Source organism: Malaya genurostris, chromosome 2 (assembly GCF_030247185.1).
Source record: "Malaya genurostris strain Urasoe2022 chromosome 2, Malgen_1.1, whole genome shotgun sequence".
In the NCBI taxonomy this organism is placed as follows: domain Eukaryota; kingdom Metazoa; phylum Arthropoda; class Insecta; order Diptera; family Culicidae; genus Malaya; species Malaya genurostris.
In genome coordinates this window covers 202,701,378-202,717,999 of record NC_080571.1, presented here as the reverse complement: position 1 = coordinate 202,717,999, position 16,622 = coordinate 202,701,378, and the positions used below count along the sequence as shown (strand labels likewise).

General features: G+C 36.5%; 1 protein-coding gene across 7 annotated transcripts in view; it reads right to left on the bottom strand.

Moving 5' to 3' along the window:
- LOC131427125 (solute carrier organic anion transporter family member 74D) overlaps positions 1–16,622 on the bottom strand; it is a 52,152-nt gene that overhangs the window by 1,225 nt on the left and 34,305 nt on the right. For all 7 annotated transcript variants that reach the window (XM_058590052.1, XM_058590051.1, XM_058590056.1 and 4 more), the window contains exons 3-7: positions 11,178–11,669; positions 10,921–11,104; positions 10,685–10,839; positions 5,430–6,504; positions 6–211 (exon numbers count right to left, since the gene is read on the bottom strand). In XM_058590052.1, coding sequence (XP_058446035.1) covers positions 6–211; positions 5,430–6,504; positions 10,685–10,839; positions 10,921–11,104; positions 11,178–11,669 — 2,112 coding nt within the window. The remainder of the gene's footprint in view (positions 1–5; positions 212–5,429; positions 6,505–10,684; positions 10,840–10,920; positions 11,105–11,177; positions 11,670–16,622) is intronic.

Genomic DNA, 16,622 nt, shown 5'->3' with positions numbered 1-16,622 from the left:
CGTACCTAACGCCGTCAAATTGATATAATATCGGAAGAGGCGCTGATCGTACAGTTGGCAGTTCCCTCGCGACCCACACTCTTCGGTCCACACCAGACACGTACTGTCAATGATCCTTCCGTAAATGATTGGTCCCGGAATAAGCGCAAACAGACTGATCATCATCAGAATCAGTCCTTGCGTGAAGGATTTGTCCTCCTTGGCAACACACCTGTAGTAAACAAACAATAAATTAAAATTATTTATTCAATTCATTATTTACACACTATCGCAAATATGTAGATCTAATTTGTTTCTATTTGCCAGAATTTTCCTTCGTTGCTCTTGGAAAGTAGCGAAAATAGCCGGAAATGCTTTAGATGCTAGAATTCTACGCATATTAGACTAAATCGGTAAAATTACTTAGAATTGTTACTCACTTTGGTACTGATGAATTTGAATATGTTCGACCCAAAGCACTTAAGGTACATATTTGCTTATCGTTATATAGTCTTAGTTATATAGTCTTTTTATCATTGTGCGAATTTCCTACGTTATGCTTCATTTTGATGCTTTTTTCTGTTGTAGCTTAGAGTTCATGCGATTTTTAACGAATATGCGAATTCTCCTCAAAACGAACAAAATCGAATAACTTAAGTTTGCTGATAACGTTTAAAGTTCTGAAAAACGGCTTTCTGATCGGAATATTCAAAACTTCGTTCCGTTCAAATGAAAGCGGTGGATCCGTTTGTGGTGCAGAGCGGGAGAAGAATTTACTGAAAGACACATCAAACGCACGTTGAAGCATATAGAAGGAAATGTGATAGTCTGGGGGAGTTTTTCGTGGGGTGGAGCGAGAAGCCTCGTGAAAATAGTCGGAATGACGTCAAAATCTTACATCCGATGGAAGAATCTTGAGGGCGCTAATTATTCTAGGTACGCCCAGGCCCATACCCTAGATTTCGTTTCGGGAGCGGCCCTCAGATAAAACGAAATAATTTTACTGAAGATTACTTATGTACCTAATTCTCGGTGTGCTTTTTACCGGCGTTTTTAACAGACACTTTAAACTTTTCCACTGAAAGTGTCATTATGGAGTATTTAAATAAAATTTGCGACTGTGCCCGAGAGAAGGTTATTGTATTACATTTCTTTACGTTTACTATCATGTTATTTATGTAACACATGTCTAACATCTTCTAAATATGTATATAGCACAACAATCTAGAAGGCTTGTGATGATGCCATATATTCTGAGATAATTTACATTCTTACTTTAACTTTTACACTGCATAGAGTAGCACATTAACGTTTGAGTACAGATAATAGTACGAGGAAGCCAAACGAACGGCGAACGCGGGAGATGCACATGTAATTGAAACCTAAACCGTTAACTTTAACCATGGTAGCAATGTTCATGTGCTTCATGCAAGACATTGTTCTCAGGCTCGTACATGTACTCGAAGTGCGCTTGCGTTCGTCTTTCTAGCCCTAAATAAGTATGTGCTGGATCCAGCGGAAGGATATCTTTCTCATCTGCAGAGTCTTGCTCAACTAACTCAAACTATTTTTTTTCGTTTCTGTTACTGATTTCGAGAGGGCCCAGGGCCCCTTGCTCCGCTCCCCTCTGGGTATGTGGCTGTCAGTAGCATTTAAAATATTGGAACCGTTGAATCATATGAAATAATATTTCAATTTATTTAATACTCTCATATCAAGAAAAGAACTTAATATTCGATAGTACAAAGCCACTTTTGTTTGACACCAATAAAAAAAAGAAAAATTCAATTCGCTGTTGTTTCAATTCGATATGCATTCAGTGAAATGTAGAGAGCTGGTAAAACGAAAACCGCGTTGTACGAGACTCCACAGTGCAAAACGATTTAACCAATTCATGAAACACTGTCGAATTATCGAATTACTAGCTGATTTACCCGGCGTTGCTCGAAAATGTTTCGTGAAGGCAAGGCCGAAAAAAATTCTTGAAATTTTCCTCCCCATTGATACTCTGATTGCAATGAAACACAACTTAGACCCCATTGGGCAATACTCCGTTCATGTTCAGATTGCGAATGATCAGTTTCCCATCTCAGTTCTCACAATAATCATAATTTTCATGGTATTCTCGACAAATTGGGTCAGTTTTATATTTGAGCCCTTTTGTTAGAAACATTTAAAACGTCTTTCTCTCTATAACTACCTTTTTAGTAATCTCCAAGTTTCATATGTATATGTGCTTGTAATGTACTTGAATTATTATATATATGTGCTTGTAACGCATTTCTGTATTTCCTTGTCACATTCGATCTACAATACCTTTGGCTTCCATGGCTATAAACTCTTGCTACTCCCTCCTCTTTATAACAATTTTTATGACATTATTATTTCCACGAAATTGCTCAAAATTTTCCATCTGATAATGATTATTTCATAACAAAAGGTTGTTTAACATCATAACTACATTCGTACTAGAGAATAACTTATTTATATAATTTATTTTACCCTGGCTTTAACCACAGTTTTCTCATTTACATAAAAAATGCACATTGATTGTATGATTTCGTCAATTCAGATCAATTTGCAAAATACTTATTCCCCCTCCCTCTTGTGAATATTTTTGTGAACCTCACTTAGTTGCTAGAAATATGCTGTAGTCGTAAGTACCAATATTTCGTAAAATCCGATCAATTTTTCCTTACACTTTCCATGCTCGGGGCATTTGCTACACTCCCTCTCTCTCAAAATAACTTTATAATCTATTTTGATTTAACTTCCTTTTTGTCAGTAAACTTACTACAGATCTCCACCATGATTACCCTGAGTAGTGTAGAAAGTATCTGTGCTTTTAAAAAAATATTGATTGGTGGGGAACCTTTAGTATATGTGCCAAACTTGGTGGCGATTCGTTTAGAATTTCGTAGTTATGCTGAGACCTAAATACACTTGCGTTCATAGGCAGATAAAGTTTATTTTCCCTTAGTTCTTTGAATTCCCCTGTAAAATGGAACCAGATCTTTTGAAATGATTTAAAAAAAATTGCGTTGCATTCAAATTAACAACATCCATACTTTCTACTACGACCTTGAAATTCTTGTCACTTTCTTGTTTTACAAAAAATGGGAGATGAGCATTTATTTTCAAAAACCCTTCTTCTAGTCGAAATGTCGATTCTCTTCAAATTATATAAATTTCGTCATTGACCCTCTCCCCCCATGTTAAGGACACTTGCTATACACTCCCCCCCTGAAAATTCTCTAATGATCATCTCTGAAGAGCAAGAAGTATCTGTGCCAAATTTGATAGCAATCCGTTCAGTAGTTCCGGAGTTATGCCGTTACAAACATTACAACACCCTTTTTAGAGACACGTACTACATCCACCCCACACGAATACCCTTATATTCATATCTAAGTTGCGCATAAAGTATCTATGATCTTCAAAAAGTACCAATTCTCGTCAAATTAGATAAATTTTTCAATGACCCCCTTTTTAAAGACACTTGCTACGCTCCCTCCCCTATGAAAAAATTCTCATAACCATCTCTGAAAAGCAAGATATACAGGTGCCAAGTTTGATAACAATCCGTTAAGTAGTTTCGGAGTTATGCCATTACAAATATTCCACCCCCCTTTTTAATGGCACTTGCTACATCCATTCCCCATATAATCATATCTAAGGTATGCAAAATGTTTCTAAGGTCTTCAAAAAATATTGATTTTCGTCAAGTTATATGAATTTTTTCAATGACCCTTGCTACGCTCCCTCTCCTATTAAAATACACTTATAACCATATCTGAAAAGCTAGAAGTACATGTGCCAAGTTCGATAGCAATCAATCTAGTACTTTCGGAGTTATGCCGTTACAAACATTACACCCCCATTTTTAAAGGCACTTGCTACATCCACCACACATATAATCATATCTAATATATGGAAAATGTTTCTATGGTCTTAAAAAAGTATCGATTATCGTCAAATTAGACAAATTTGTTCATGCCCCCCACCCCTTGTTAAGAAAACCTACTACGCTCCCTCCCCTATTAAAATACCCTTATGACCATCTCAGAAGAGCATGAAATATTTGTGCCAAGTTTGGTGACAATCCGTTCAGTAGTTTCGAAATTAGGCCGTTTTAAACATTACACCCCTCTTTTTGAAAGTACTTGCTACATCCACCCTTCTTATAGTCATATCTAAGGTATGCAAAATGTTTATGAATTTTTTCATGACCCCCTCTTGTTAACGATACTTGCTACGCTCCATCCCCTATAAATATACACCCTAAATCATCTCTAAAATTCAAGAAGTACCTATGCCAAGTTTGGTGGCAATCCGTTCAGTAGTTCTGAAGTTATGGCGTTACAAACATACAAACTTACATCCATTTTTATATATATTGAAGATATACAGTCACTTTTGAAACTGTAACGAAATTTTCATTCTTTCTTTCATTATTCTTTCATTACATCTATCAGCAACACGTTAAAAAAACTGACACCCGCTCGAGTTCTTGACTGCCGTAACCGAATTTCATATGTGTGATACTCGCGACGTTCATGTTTTACTACCATTCATATATGAACCACATATCAGTAAGTTCTTGCTTTGTTGTACCCGAAGTATGATCGTGTATGTATTATGCAAAGGTTGAAATTCATTTCCTCCTTTTCGATTTCTAAGCCCTGCGCTTGAGTTGCTTAAACTACTAAAACAAAGCACCATGCGTTTCCTTCTAACAGAACTTGATGGGAACGCATGGTCGACTGTTATTTGTTTAAAAAAAATCAAATATTGTGGTCGTCCACAATAATATGTTTCAAAATAAATAATATGTTTCAAAATTTTCAAGTATTTTTTAATGGAAGAAATACATCTTCAACAATTTTTAATAAAATTGTAAACCTTCCCCATAATGCCTTAAACATACCTGATTTTTTTTCAAATTTTTCGGAGCAGCGGTTTCTTCAAAAATCATATAAAATAAAAATCAATAGAACCGCCCTAGCTCCGTCAACCTGGCAGTTAAAGGACTGAAACTTTGAGAAAATTGTTTCCAGTCTATGACCTTTCGAATGTGGTATAACAATATGAATTCTCTTTGGGGGCAGATTTCACATGTTTATCCTGTTATAGTCTTTGTGATTCAATTGATGTCCATTTCAAAGTATCATTGAATTACATGTATGTGTAAATTTCAGTTTTTTCTGTGTAGTGAGCAGAAAATTGCCTATAAATCTTGTTCTTGGAAGCAATTCTTAGAGATAGCAGATCTCATTCTAATCAATGGTCTATATAGGAGTTGAACGCTGGAGCTGGGATGACTAATGGCACCGTAATACTACTTGATTTTAACATAAAGTATCACGTGAACCATTTGAAATGTCTATTTGAGTTTTGAAAAACGATTTCTGGTAATATTTTAATTGTGACCAGCAGTCGAACAAACTTACCGATAGTTGACAAGTAAATTTCCTATGCGCCCGGATGCACCGAAGCAGTTGATAATACTGGATATGATCGAGAACAAATAGAACCCCATTGCACATCCTTTCAGGCAGGCTCCTGGTATGAGTTTGGCTGTGAGTACAGCTTCCTCTACAGGTGTTGATGTTGTGCTACTCTGTTCTTCTGTCACATCTCGTCGCTTTCTCGTCTGCTGGGGTTCCTCACTTGAGGAAACATTGAAGTCACCGTCATTCCCGTCACCGTCATTCCCAAGCAAACGATCCAAATAGTCGGTAATATCATCATCGTATATGTAGGAATCATCTTCCGTTGTTTGATTTGCTGTCACCTCAGAATTGTTCTGCAATGGACGCAAAGATTTCAATTTCGGATAATTCTCGTACTCCGAATATTCCAGAGTGGTCGTAGTAATACTGGTATTATTGGAACTAGTAACCAAGGGGGTGTATTGTTCTGTCGTCGTAGTTTCATCGAATTTAATCTGCTCGGTAGTGTGGCTGGGTCGAATCAACCAAGGTCTCGTAATCGGTGAATAGTTTTCGTCTTGACAGGTACATTGATCGTAGAATTTCCCGGAAGCGTTCCACACGTCACACCCAGCGTGACAGCCGGAAAAGAACGTGATTCCCGTATCCTCCTGACAGATCGGGCTGTACGGGATGCCATCGCAATGGCAGTGACTGTTGCATTCAGCCGAAAGATTCAGTTTGCCCTGCATCAGAGGCATGCTACCGTCCGGACAGGTGAGGAATAGGTACGAAAATTGACCCATCATATATCCGACTCCGACGATTACATTCCAGAAGAGCAGTATTTTCGGAGATGGTTTTTTCTTGGAGATGACAATGCCTGAGATTAGAAATCCGGCCACCATTCCGAACAAAGTGATCGGACCGGTTATGACCGTTGCGTTCGCTGTCGATTTGTGGAACTGCACCTCGATGTACTTGCTAAGAAATGTTATATAGCCACTGGAGCCCAAAATGTAAAAAATGCCGGAGATTATGTTGAACATGAGCAGCTTGTTCTTGAGAAGTCTCATCAAAGCTTTCGGGAAATCTGAATAGGGAGAGAGGTGATAAATATAAAAAAAATATCAGAATAATGAAAAAATTCAAAACATCTAGTCGCTGGAGCCTATCAAACATTTGCTCGTTTTAGTTTATTATTATATGTATGACTATATCGTTTATATACTAAGAATTTCAGTTCAGCAACTGTTCGAATGAAACCTATGAATTGCAGTAAAATCAATTATCGCAGTATACAGCATATACGAAATCCAGTAGAAGAAAGTTGATGACCAAGCTTTATCTAAGAATCGAATGATCACAAAACATTCGTGAAAAGTCTTTTGTCGTAAAATGGACAGTCGCCACTCACAAAGCTGCAACGACTTGGATTACCCCCATGGTTGACTAGATGGAATCATATCTTCCTGGTCGATCCGCTTTCGTTAGGATTGATACCGTACGAAATGTCTACCGGTGTTCCTCAAGGAAGTCACTTGGGACCACTAATATTTGTTTTATTCATCAACGATTTTTGTAATCGCATAAAATCTGGATAATTGCTATATGCTGACGATGTGAAGATCTTTCACTCAATCACTTCGTATCTTGACTCTATAGTATTTCAAGAAGCTTGCTGAGCAATGGTGTTTGTTGAATGGTATGCTGCTTAATACAAGTAAATGTAAGATGATAAGCTTCAGGCGTTCGCTATGTTTGCACTACTTCGAACAAACTCTTCGAGGGCACATCATCGAAAGAATAGACTCTATTCGTGACTTAGGCGTGATATTCCACAGCAAACATAGCTTCACGACCCATATTTCATCAACTACGGCTACAAAATTTGCAACTAAAAGTTCTCTATTGCGTCCTAATATAAAGTATTTTAGAATATGCTGTACTTGCCACTTGCCACTGTACATCGATAAATGCAAACTACTTTACCTAGCAAAGCAAAGTCCTGGCATTACATTCCTTTTTTGGAATTTGGCCTTTCTGTTTCAACAGACTTCGCAGCCGATTCTTAGTGTACAGAATCATTGCATAACTAGTACTATGGATCCTACTGACACTAAGAATCCTTCCAGGTCGGGGCTCGAACATACGACAACTGGCTTGTGAGACCAGCGTTCTATGCATTGAACCGCCAACCCGGGACGCTACTTTACCTACCAACATTGAAATCCCGTCGTACTTTTTTACAAAGAATGTTTATCTATGACATGATATCGAACAATATTGACTGTTCTGAAATCTTAGCCAGCATCAATGTACGAGGTCTGTTCAAAAAGATCCCGGAATTTTTTAATTGCGCGCGTCTGGAGAGTCCGGTGGTCAAAATTTTTTTTTTATTGTGTTGGTACATATGTCCCTAATGTATGGTGAAATTTTCAGCTGTATTCATTGTTTACATTCTGTCTTGTAGCGGCCGGTGTAGACGTGTTTTTTTGAGCTCGGCGATTTTTGTTAGTTTAAACCATGGAAGAATTGAAGAATTTGTATTAAATTTTGCGTGAAAAATGAAATAAAGTGTAACCAAGTGTGCGAAATGTTACAGAGAGCCTACGGTGAGTCTGCTATGAAAAAAACAAGTGTTTACGAGTGGTATAAGCGTTTCCAAGATGACCGCGAAGACGTTGAAGACGACGAACGCTCCGGTCGACCCAGCACGTCAATAATCGATGAAAATGTGGGAAAAGTGGAAAAAATGATTATGGATGATCGCCGAATCACTATTAGAGAAGTTGCTGATAAAGTTGGCATATCAGTTGGCTCATGCAATCATATTTTTTCAAATGTTTTGGGCATGAAACGAGTGGCAGCAAAATTCGTTCCAAAACTGCTGAATTTTGATCAAAAAAACAAACGCATTACCATCGCTCAGGAGCTGTTAAACGACGTCAACGACGATCAAAATTTACTTGAAAGGGTCATAACTGGTGATGAAACATGGGTGTACGGTTATGATGTCGAAACAGAAGCACAATCGTCCACGTGGAAGCACCCAACGTCACCAAGACAAAAATCGCCGAGCTCAAAAAAAAAACACGTCTACACCAGCCGCTACAAGACAGAATGTAAACAATGAATACAGCTGAAAATTTCACCATACATTAGGGACATATGTACCAACACAATAAAAAAAAAATTTTGACCACCGGACTCTCCAGACGCGCGCAATTAAAAAATTCCGGGAACTTTTTGAACAGACCTCGTATATGTTCCTGTTCGTGTTTCAAGAACTCGTAAGACAGCAAAAAAATTATGAATTTTACAGGTGACGAAAATCTACATATGACACAATTCATAGAACGTAAAATATACGCGCGTATTTCGAGCAAACGTGTAAATTTACATGTTTCAGCACTTAAAAGTATGTCAAAATGAATTAAATATAAGTTATATTTACTATAAAATTGAGTAATTTTTGACGCTCATATATGTCGGTCTCAGAAGACGTAAATTTACACGATTTCGTACAGTATATAGACAAAACAACCCAGTGGATAGATGCTGTAGAAAATTTAACGAGACTTTTCATTTCTTCAATTTTAATTTAACGAAATCTAGTTATAAGTTAGCTATAAGACACTTTTAATTAGTTTAGACAAACATTTATACATTACGTTAAGAAATATCTGTACGGTACTTTCCGAGGATTAAACAAATTAAATTAAATAAAATCTCTGTCTTTTGCTTTTGGGACTCTGTTGATGAGCTTAACATACTTCACATAATCAGATGAAAACGAAACTTTGCACACGGCTTCAATATGACAAACCAATTATTTTTTCACAAAGGAGAAACCATCTCCAGAGTGACAAAAAAAGGACGAATGAATGTTAATTGTAAAAAATTGTGTCGAAGATTAAATTCTAGGAAATCGATTGATACCTCTAAGAAAGATACACAGAAAAAAAGTCGAACATTTTTTCAAGAGTTGGAAAATGAACCGAAAAAGTGAAATTTAAAAATAAATGGTAAATCTACGACTTTTTGCTTTTCTCAGATAGCAATGGTATGCAATCATTGTGAAAACGACTTTTGAATCAAGACTAGGAGGACCGAGTCAAATTTGCCATTCGTATCTGTCCGTCGAGATTGCAATGTGTATGTGATAAAATTACGCACTTGACATGACCGAAGCGATTTTCACAAACTAAGACTCATTTGAAAGCTCATACTTCCCCTATTGATTTTTATTCATATCCAGTTTTTCAATTCCGAAACTACTGGGTGAGGTGTGATGAAAATTGCAAAACTGACATCTAGAGCGACGATGCAAATGAGGGAACAATTCTTCCAAATTTGGCTCATAACTTTTTACAAATTGAAATGATTATATTAGTTTATTCCCGGATAAACTTTGTACTATTTTTCAACTTCAAATATTTATTTTGGAAAAATCCTCTAATGGTATTTATGAAAATATGAGTGATAAGAATAAGATATCAGTGAGGCGGATATGGTAAACGCGTATGAACGGAATGCATGAGAAGGCGGGTTCGAGTCCTGTCTCTGGGTGTATCATATTTTAAACAAAAAAAAAATAAAAAAAATGAGACAAAAACAAAATCTCAAATCAGCGTCGGATGACAACGTAGAAGTGAAGATAGACATGTGATGTTGTATGTGTTTGATTTACTGTTCGATGTGTTTCCATAGGAATAGGACTATAATTGAATGCTGTGGTGGCTAAGCAAAACGAAGCACGCTTGGTTCTTCTAATCAGTTGGGCTATCTCTTCATGTGTTTTCATAGGGTAGGGTAGTTTAATGGGTAAAACAATTTTCCGGTTAGGATTTAGCTACTGGTTCGAGTCCCGTCTCTGCGGTAACATTTTCGAGGTTTTTCTCTCATATTTGCATTCGCATGTCATTCTTCCAATCTGCTTTCCCCGTTCGATACTGATCAAATTTAAAACTAGCTCAAGACGGCTCTACGTCTTAACAATACTACAAAACAAATTATTTAAAAAAAATCCTTTCTAAGAGTCTTCATTCATTTGACTTTTTCAATCTATTTTTCTACTCAGTCATAGACCAAACTCAACTTAATTGTGGCGATTTCTCGTCAATGACATGACTACTGTAACAGCTTATAATTAAGTTCGCAATCATATTCGCAAACACATTTGAATATCTTTTTTCAATAATTGCATAAATTATCTGAATTATGAGCAATGGACGACGGCGTAATTTTATAACTGGTTCAATTATTCATACCTTTAAGCTGTGGAAATTCAACCAGCGGTGCTTCTGCAGTATTCCCATTTGGCGTCAAATGATTGTTCGGTTCGGTCGGTTTGCTCAAAGGATTTTTTTCTTTTCCAAATGCTTCCGCATCATTCATCAGCACGACGGGCATGTTTGATTTAGGTCTGCATGTTGAATAATTGTGTTTAAACAAAAACAAAACTTTACCTATAGGACGATTTAGTAGTTCACTAAGCGTGTCATACCTGCTGATCTCCTTCTTCTTGACAGGTAAATCCTTCGGAAACAATCCGATAAGAACGGCAAATATCAGCATTGCTAGACCTAGAATTATCCATCCCAGCCACCAGGCACCCAACCAGCGCGGATCGGAACTGTCGATGACGGGAGTTTTTGTTGGGTCAATGTAGATCTTTAGTGTAAAATAACCTGTAATAGAAGGAAATTTTAAAAATTCACGATCAATTAAATCGCATCCCAGGCGGGGGAAAACAACATTTACCAAGAGCGAATCCAACGACCGGGCCGAAGGTTCGAAGTGATGAAGCATACGCAAGCATTAGTGGTGTGTTGGTCTTCTTCGTGTTATCATCCAAATAGGTCTGTCCCAGCGAGTAATAGAGAGTGTTTCCAATTCCCAGCACAAACTGGGACATGAATATTAGCACCAGCGGGACAATCGAGATAATCTCATGACACTCTTTGGGTGAGAAAGTGTCCAAACAGAGACGATTCGTACTTTTCACTATCTTCGTGAAGTTGTGGCTGTTGAGGATCGCTTCTGCTTCTTGATCGCTGATGAACTCTTTTGTGAGTTGCAGTGCGGCTTCTCCAGCTCCGTAGATAAAATGAGGTGACGCCAGGATGAAACAGGAAAGTGCACAAAACACAACTCCCCACGCTATCCATCGGGGACGGTTCCGGTGACCACCGACATACGAGAGGATAAGTGAGAGTAGGATTTGTGATATTTCATTGCCACTGAGGATGATTCCTGGAATTGGAAAGAAATCAGTGATTAAACAGTTATCACTTATTATCAGTTGAGTGGATTGTAAGTACAATCTCGCTTCGAAACGAAGCTAAGTCATCACGATGGAAGCGATAGTCATCGTACATTCATTTAATTTAGTGCGTTGCATCGTGTCTTCGTGTTGTTTGTTAACATTATCTTTCTGTACTTGCAATCGTACCAATTTTACAACACGTACATGAATTTTTCTTTTCAGTAATTCAATGAAAAAAAGATATGGGGCTATTGTATCAACAGCCATCTCATTAGTGGAGTCGCCATATTATTTTACCTAAATCTTTGACTCGGCTCAAAGAAGCTTTGCCGTAGAAAAACAAAAATGGTTCGGAAAATGTTCAATACTACTTTTATAGCGACGTGAAAACTCGTAGCTTTATTGCTTAATTTTGCGTTTTTTATGTAAATGTTCAAAGTTATTGAGCTTTTTTTGTATTCTAGAAGTTATGCGGTATTTTTGTACGAGTTTTAAATGGTCCGAATACCCCGCATAAAAAAGTCATGAGTGTGCAATAAAATTAAAATTGAATTTAAATTTTCATCAAATTTTAAAGCTAGGAGTTTGATTACCATGGTATGCGTTTTTATGTTTCTCATATATAATGCATATAAGCAATCACTTGAAAAATCGATTAGTAAAACTTTTGTCATATACCACTCGACTCAGTTCATCGAACTGAACAATGTCTTTTTAGTGATTGCTTTGCCACCAATGGAAATTGATCTTTAATGTCAACTTTTTTTGAGCAGCCTAGATTGCCGTGTAGTGTCGGCATCTATTCTCAACTGGCTAAGAGTAATACTACGGTCCATCTGTCCCGATGGTATAAGTCCATCAAACAGGTAAACCTTGTGGCATCCGGCGGTATTATTTCAACAAAGAATTTCCACTGATTCCTGCTCCATGTCGTAAAAGGCCACTAAAAAGGTAGTTCGCTAGTCTAGGTGTATTTCCGTACCGATGACAGAATGACTGCAGGAAACAAAAAAAGGCAGTCGTAAACGGAACATTTGTGGGTTTTGCCCTTGTGGAGCTTAAGGATCAAGAGTAAACCATGTTAACTTGTGTTGGTAATTTGTGTATTACGTACATTTTATTCGGTACGTATGTCATAGATCTATGCATTCATATATGCAGTGCAACCAGTTTATCAAAGTGGCTTGCACGATTGAGTTTCAAACAATCTTTTTAGCAATAATTTATTCTCAAACGAACGTTAAGCCAGACTTTTTGGATGAAGTATCCGTTTTGATAAATTGTTTACCAACGTTTGATGGAAAATTGCTTACATTATATGAATGTAGATTTCTATTCCCTAATAAAAAAGTTAGCAATACTGTTTCAATGGATTTGTATTAGATTGCGCTGCACAAAATAAACAAAACTAAATATTTTCTGTTACAAAAGCAGTTTTCCGGAAAATAAATAGTTTTACGACAACATTCCATATCCATTGCCTTTCGCGTGTTAAATTAAAGGTTAATTCTTTATATCGCAATAATTGCTGCAAGAGGAAATCCATATGGGAATGTGTTTGTTGCATATAATAATATTTTTTCTCGAGCAGTTTTAAGGAAAGCGGAAGAGTTTTTGACTAAGATTTCCGCTTTTCTTACATTTTAATTTTAATCGGAATGATCCGATTGGTTTATTTTTCAACCATATAGAAGATTTATTGACTAAAATCAGGGAAAGAAGCGCCGGAATTTGTTTTTAGGCACACATTGTTGACATTACTCATACGCTTGCAAAGAGTCTTGCTCCTTAAAACTACGACAGAAAATATGTCAATTTTTCGGCATAGTTGACATATAACCGGTCTTCGCCGAGCGATGACTTCATATTCTTCATATTATATGAATTCCAGTGGAGCTAAAGCCATCAATAGTGAATTCATTTCTGTTTATTTGCTCTCATAAAATACTTAGTTTTTTTTAGTTGATTCATCAGCCAAGCGAAGTGTGATATCCATACATATTGGTCGTTTTTTGGTTTTAGTTTTTTTTGGAGATGGTTGATCGATTTTGACATATTTAATTTCAAATGAAAGGTCTTGTGGTTTCATATGTAATTCCCGAGTTTCATCTGTATCCAACTTTCAATTCCAGAATTATAGGGTAAAGTGTGTTAAAAATGGCATACAGTTAATTTAAAGGGCGAAACAAAATACGGAATAAATTTCTGAACTGGCTTCAAAACTACACCATTCGGTAGTTATAATCAGTAGACGGAAAAACATACCAATTTCGACTATCCTGGATTCCGCCTTTCAATTCCGTAAGCACCGGAAATAGTGGTCATGTTTACTCAAATGGATCTCACTCACTTTTTTCAACGATGGTTTGACCAATTTTCACAAATTTAATTTCAAATGACAGATCTTGTGGTTGCATGTCTAATTCCAGAATTTCATTTGGATCCGGCTTCAGGTTTCGGAATTATAGGGCAAAGTGTGTTAAAAATGGCGTTACTTAAAGAGGCGATACAAAATACGTAAAAAAAATCTGAACTGACCTCAAAACTACTCCAATCGGTAGTCATTATCAGTAGACTGTCAAAGAAACCAATTTTGGATAATCGAAGAAAATTATTTTGAAGAATACCACAGTATTATATATGAGAGTAGAATTGATATGAGAAAGGCATCGTTACACCACTAGGTATCTTAAAACAGGGTTTTACAGTATCAATGGTTTGTCAACAATAACAAATGTTAGTTAAATATTTTCTAGAAAATTTAGGGTAGCGGTTCTCATTTGAGTTTCTGATTATCACCAGTGAGTGTTAATCAGCGGAAATAGGTATAGAGCGAGAGTCAATTAGTCTAGTGTTTGTTGTCTGATGAACAGAGAGGATGTTTGGATATGGGGTACCGTTCGTGAGGCGGCTAGGATTTTGATAATTGTTCGATGTACGCATACCAACTTGGGACTGACGTTACGTCAAACCAACTAAAAATTAATAAGTCACTGATAGCTGTCAAACGAAATGTTCATTCAGTCATTTTGTGAGGTTATGTCATTATCGTGGTTCTTTATCGCCACGACACAAATAAATTCAGATTCACCCTTGACCGTTCAGTAGAACTGTTTACACTAGCTTTGTCTTACGTTTCCCTAGCGTTGCCTTACAATTATGTAAACAGACATATTGATATGTAAAAAAATTGAGATTTTCGTGTAAAACCTAATTGAAAGAGAGCTGTGATCTGTCCATTTAGTGCGTTAACGATGCATGTGTTGAGGGTAAAAATTTATAACAGATTGTATGAATCCGTCTACGGAAATATCTTTTTGTGTAGTCTATTTTTCCATCATATCCCAAAAGTAGGGGTTTTGAACAAAACATGATGGAATGACGCTTGGAATCAAAAAACACATTCACGCTTCCTCAAAAGCGATATGGTTCACAAAGCAGGTATATTCATGAATATCATACGCCGTGAAGCATGTATTCTCATCTTCACTGCTTCGATCATCCAAACCCTGGGTCCCGCAGATTTTGAGGGATTTTACTTATTGTCAAATGTTTAATAAACTATTTAAAATTTCATATATTTTTTTGAGTACTTGACTTTCAATTTGGCTGCGGAACTTTTTGAACGACGAGTTACATAACATATTGGATCTCCATACGATTTGTCCATAACCTTCACGTGACGAAACGCATATCCGTAGCTTGAGTCTATGAAAAAAATCAAATGCTGATTTTAATTTCCATATTATATAAGTTCAGTTCTTTTTCTTACAAAAAATTAACATTTCATGAAATAAATGAGTAGAAAAATAGAGTAAATAAAAAAAAAGTTGATAAATTTATTAATAAATAAATAAATAAATAAATAAATAAATAAATTGCCAATTAAGTAAAACTCCTGTAATGATGTACAAATTTTCTTTTGAAAGACTTTGCACATCATTCAAGTCTTTGATACGACTGACGAATATTGTAAATAACAGTCGAAAGTGACAGTGAAATAGTATAATTAAACGGTGAATGTGAAATGTGATTGTGATTATTAAAAAAAAACAATTTCATGCTGTTAAGTTTCAATTTCTGGTCAGGAAACTGATCTCGATCGCGTAATTACCGGCGACCTTTGCTCATTAGATTTGTTCGTCTCGATATTGCCTTATTAGAAACAACTCTATCTTGTTCGATGCAACTCTTCTCATTTTCCCGACTAGAAGTAGATCGAAGGAACTATGGTTGATACTGCTTCTTCATTTTTATTAGAAGATTATTGAGCATTTGTTCACTAGTCTCAAATAGCATTTTTAAACCAGATACGATTTTAAATCAGTTAATTATTTTCCTTTGCGTCATGAACTGATCTAAGAAGTGTTAACGATTTTTTGATGTCGTTGTGTATTAGTTTTATTACAGCAGGGTAATTTTTTGGTTCATTTACTCGGTTTAGCTTGTTTTGCAAAATAAAAAAATAAAAATGAAGGGCATGTATTTGTTCACTGAATGAAGCCGTATGTTTAAATTATAAAAGAAAACAATACTCGTTAAACAGTTTCGGATGAATGTATCAGAGTATTCCTTCTATTTCAACATACTTTTACATTTCAGCATACTGAATTTGTTAGATGTAAAACAATTATTCAGTGTTAAAAAACATTCTTATAATACACTTCAACAGAGATGTCTATCTCCTCTGTGTGACGAAGAGCAAGCAAAATTTCTCCCCTCGCACTGACAACTTCAACGAGAGCTCTTTTCTTTCACATTTATACACCACTGTTGTGTAAGTGTGCACGCATCAAGAGTGCGTTTGTTTATTTCCTTTTACCTCTTCCACTGAATCGCACCAAAGTGCTAGAGCATTAGCTAATAAATTCTCTGAGGTGGATGCAGATACTTTCACAGAGGTGCACACGCCGGTGAGCACTCTGCTGTATGGTTTTCGT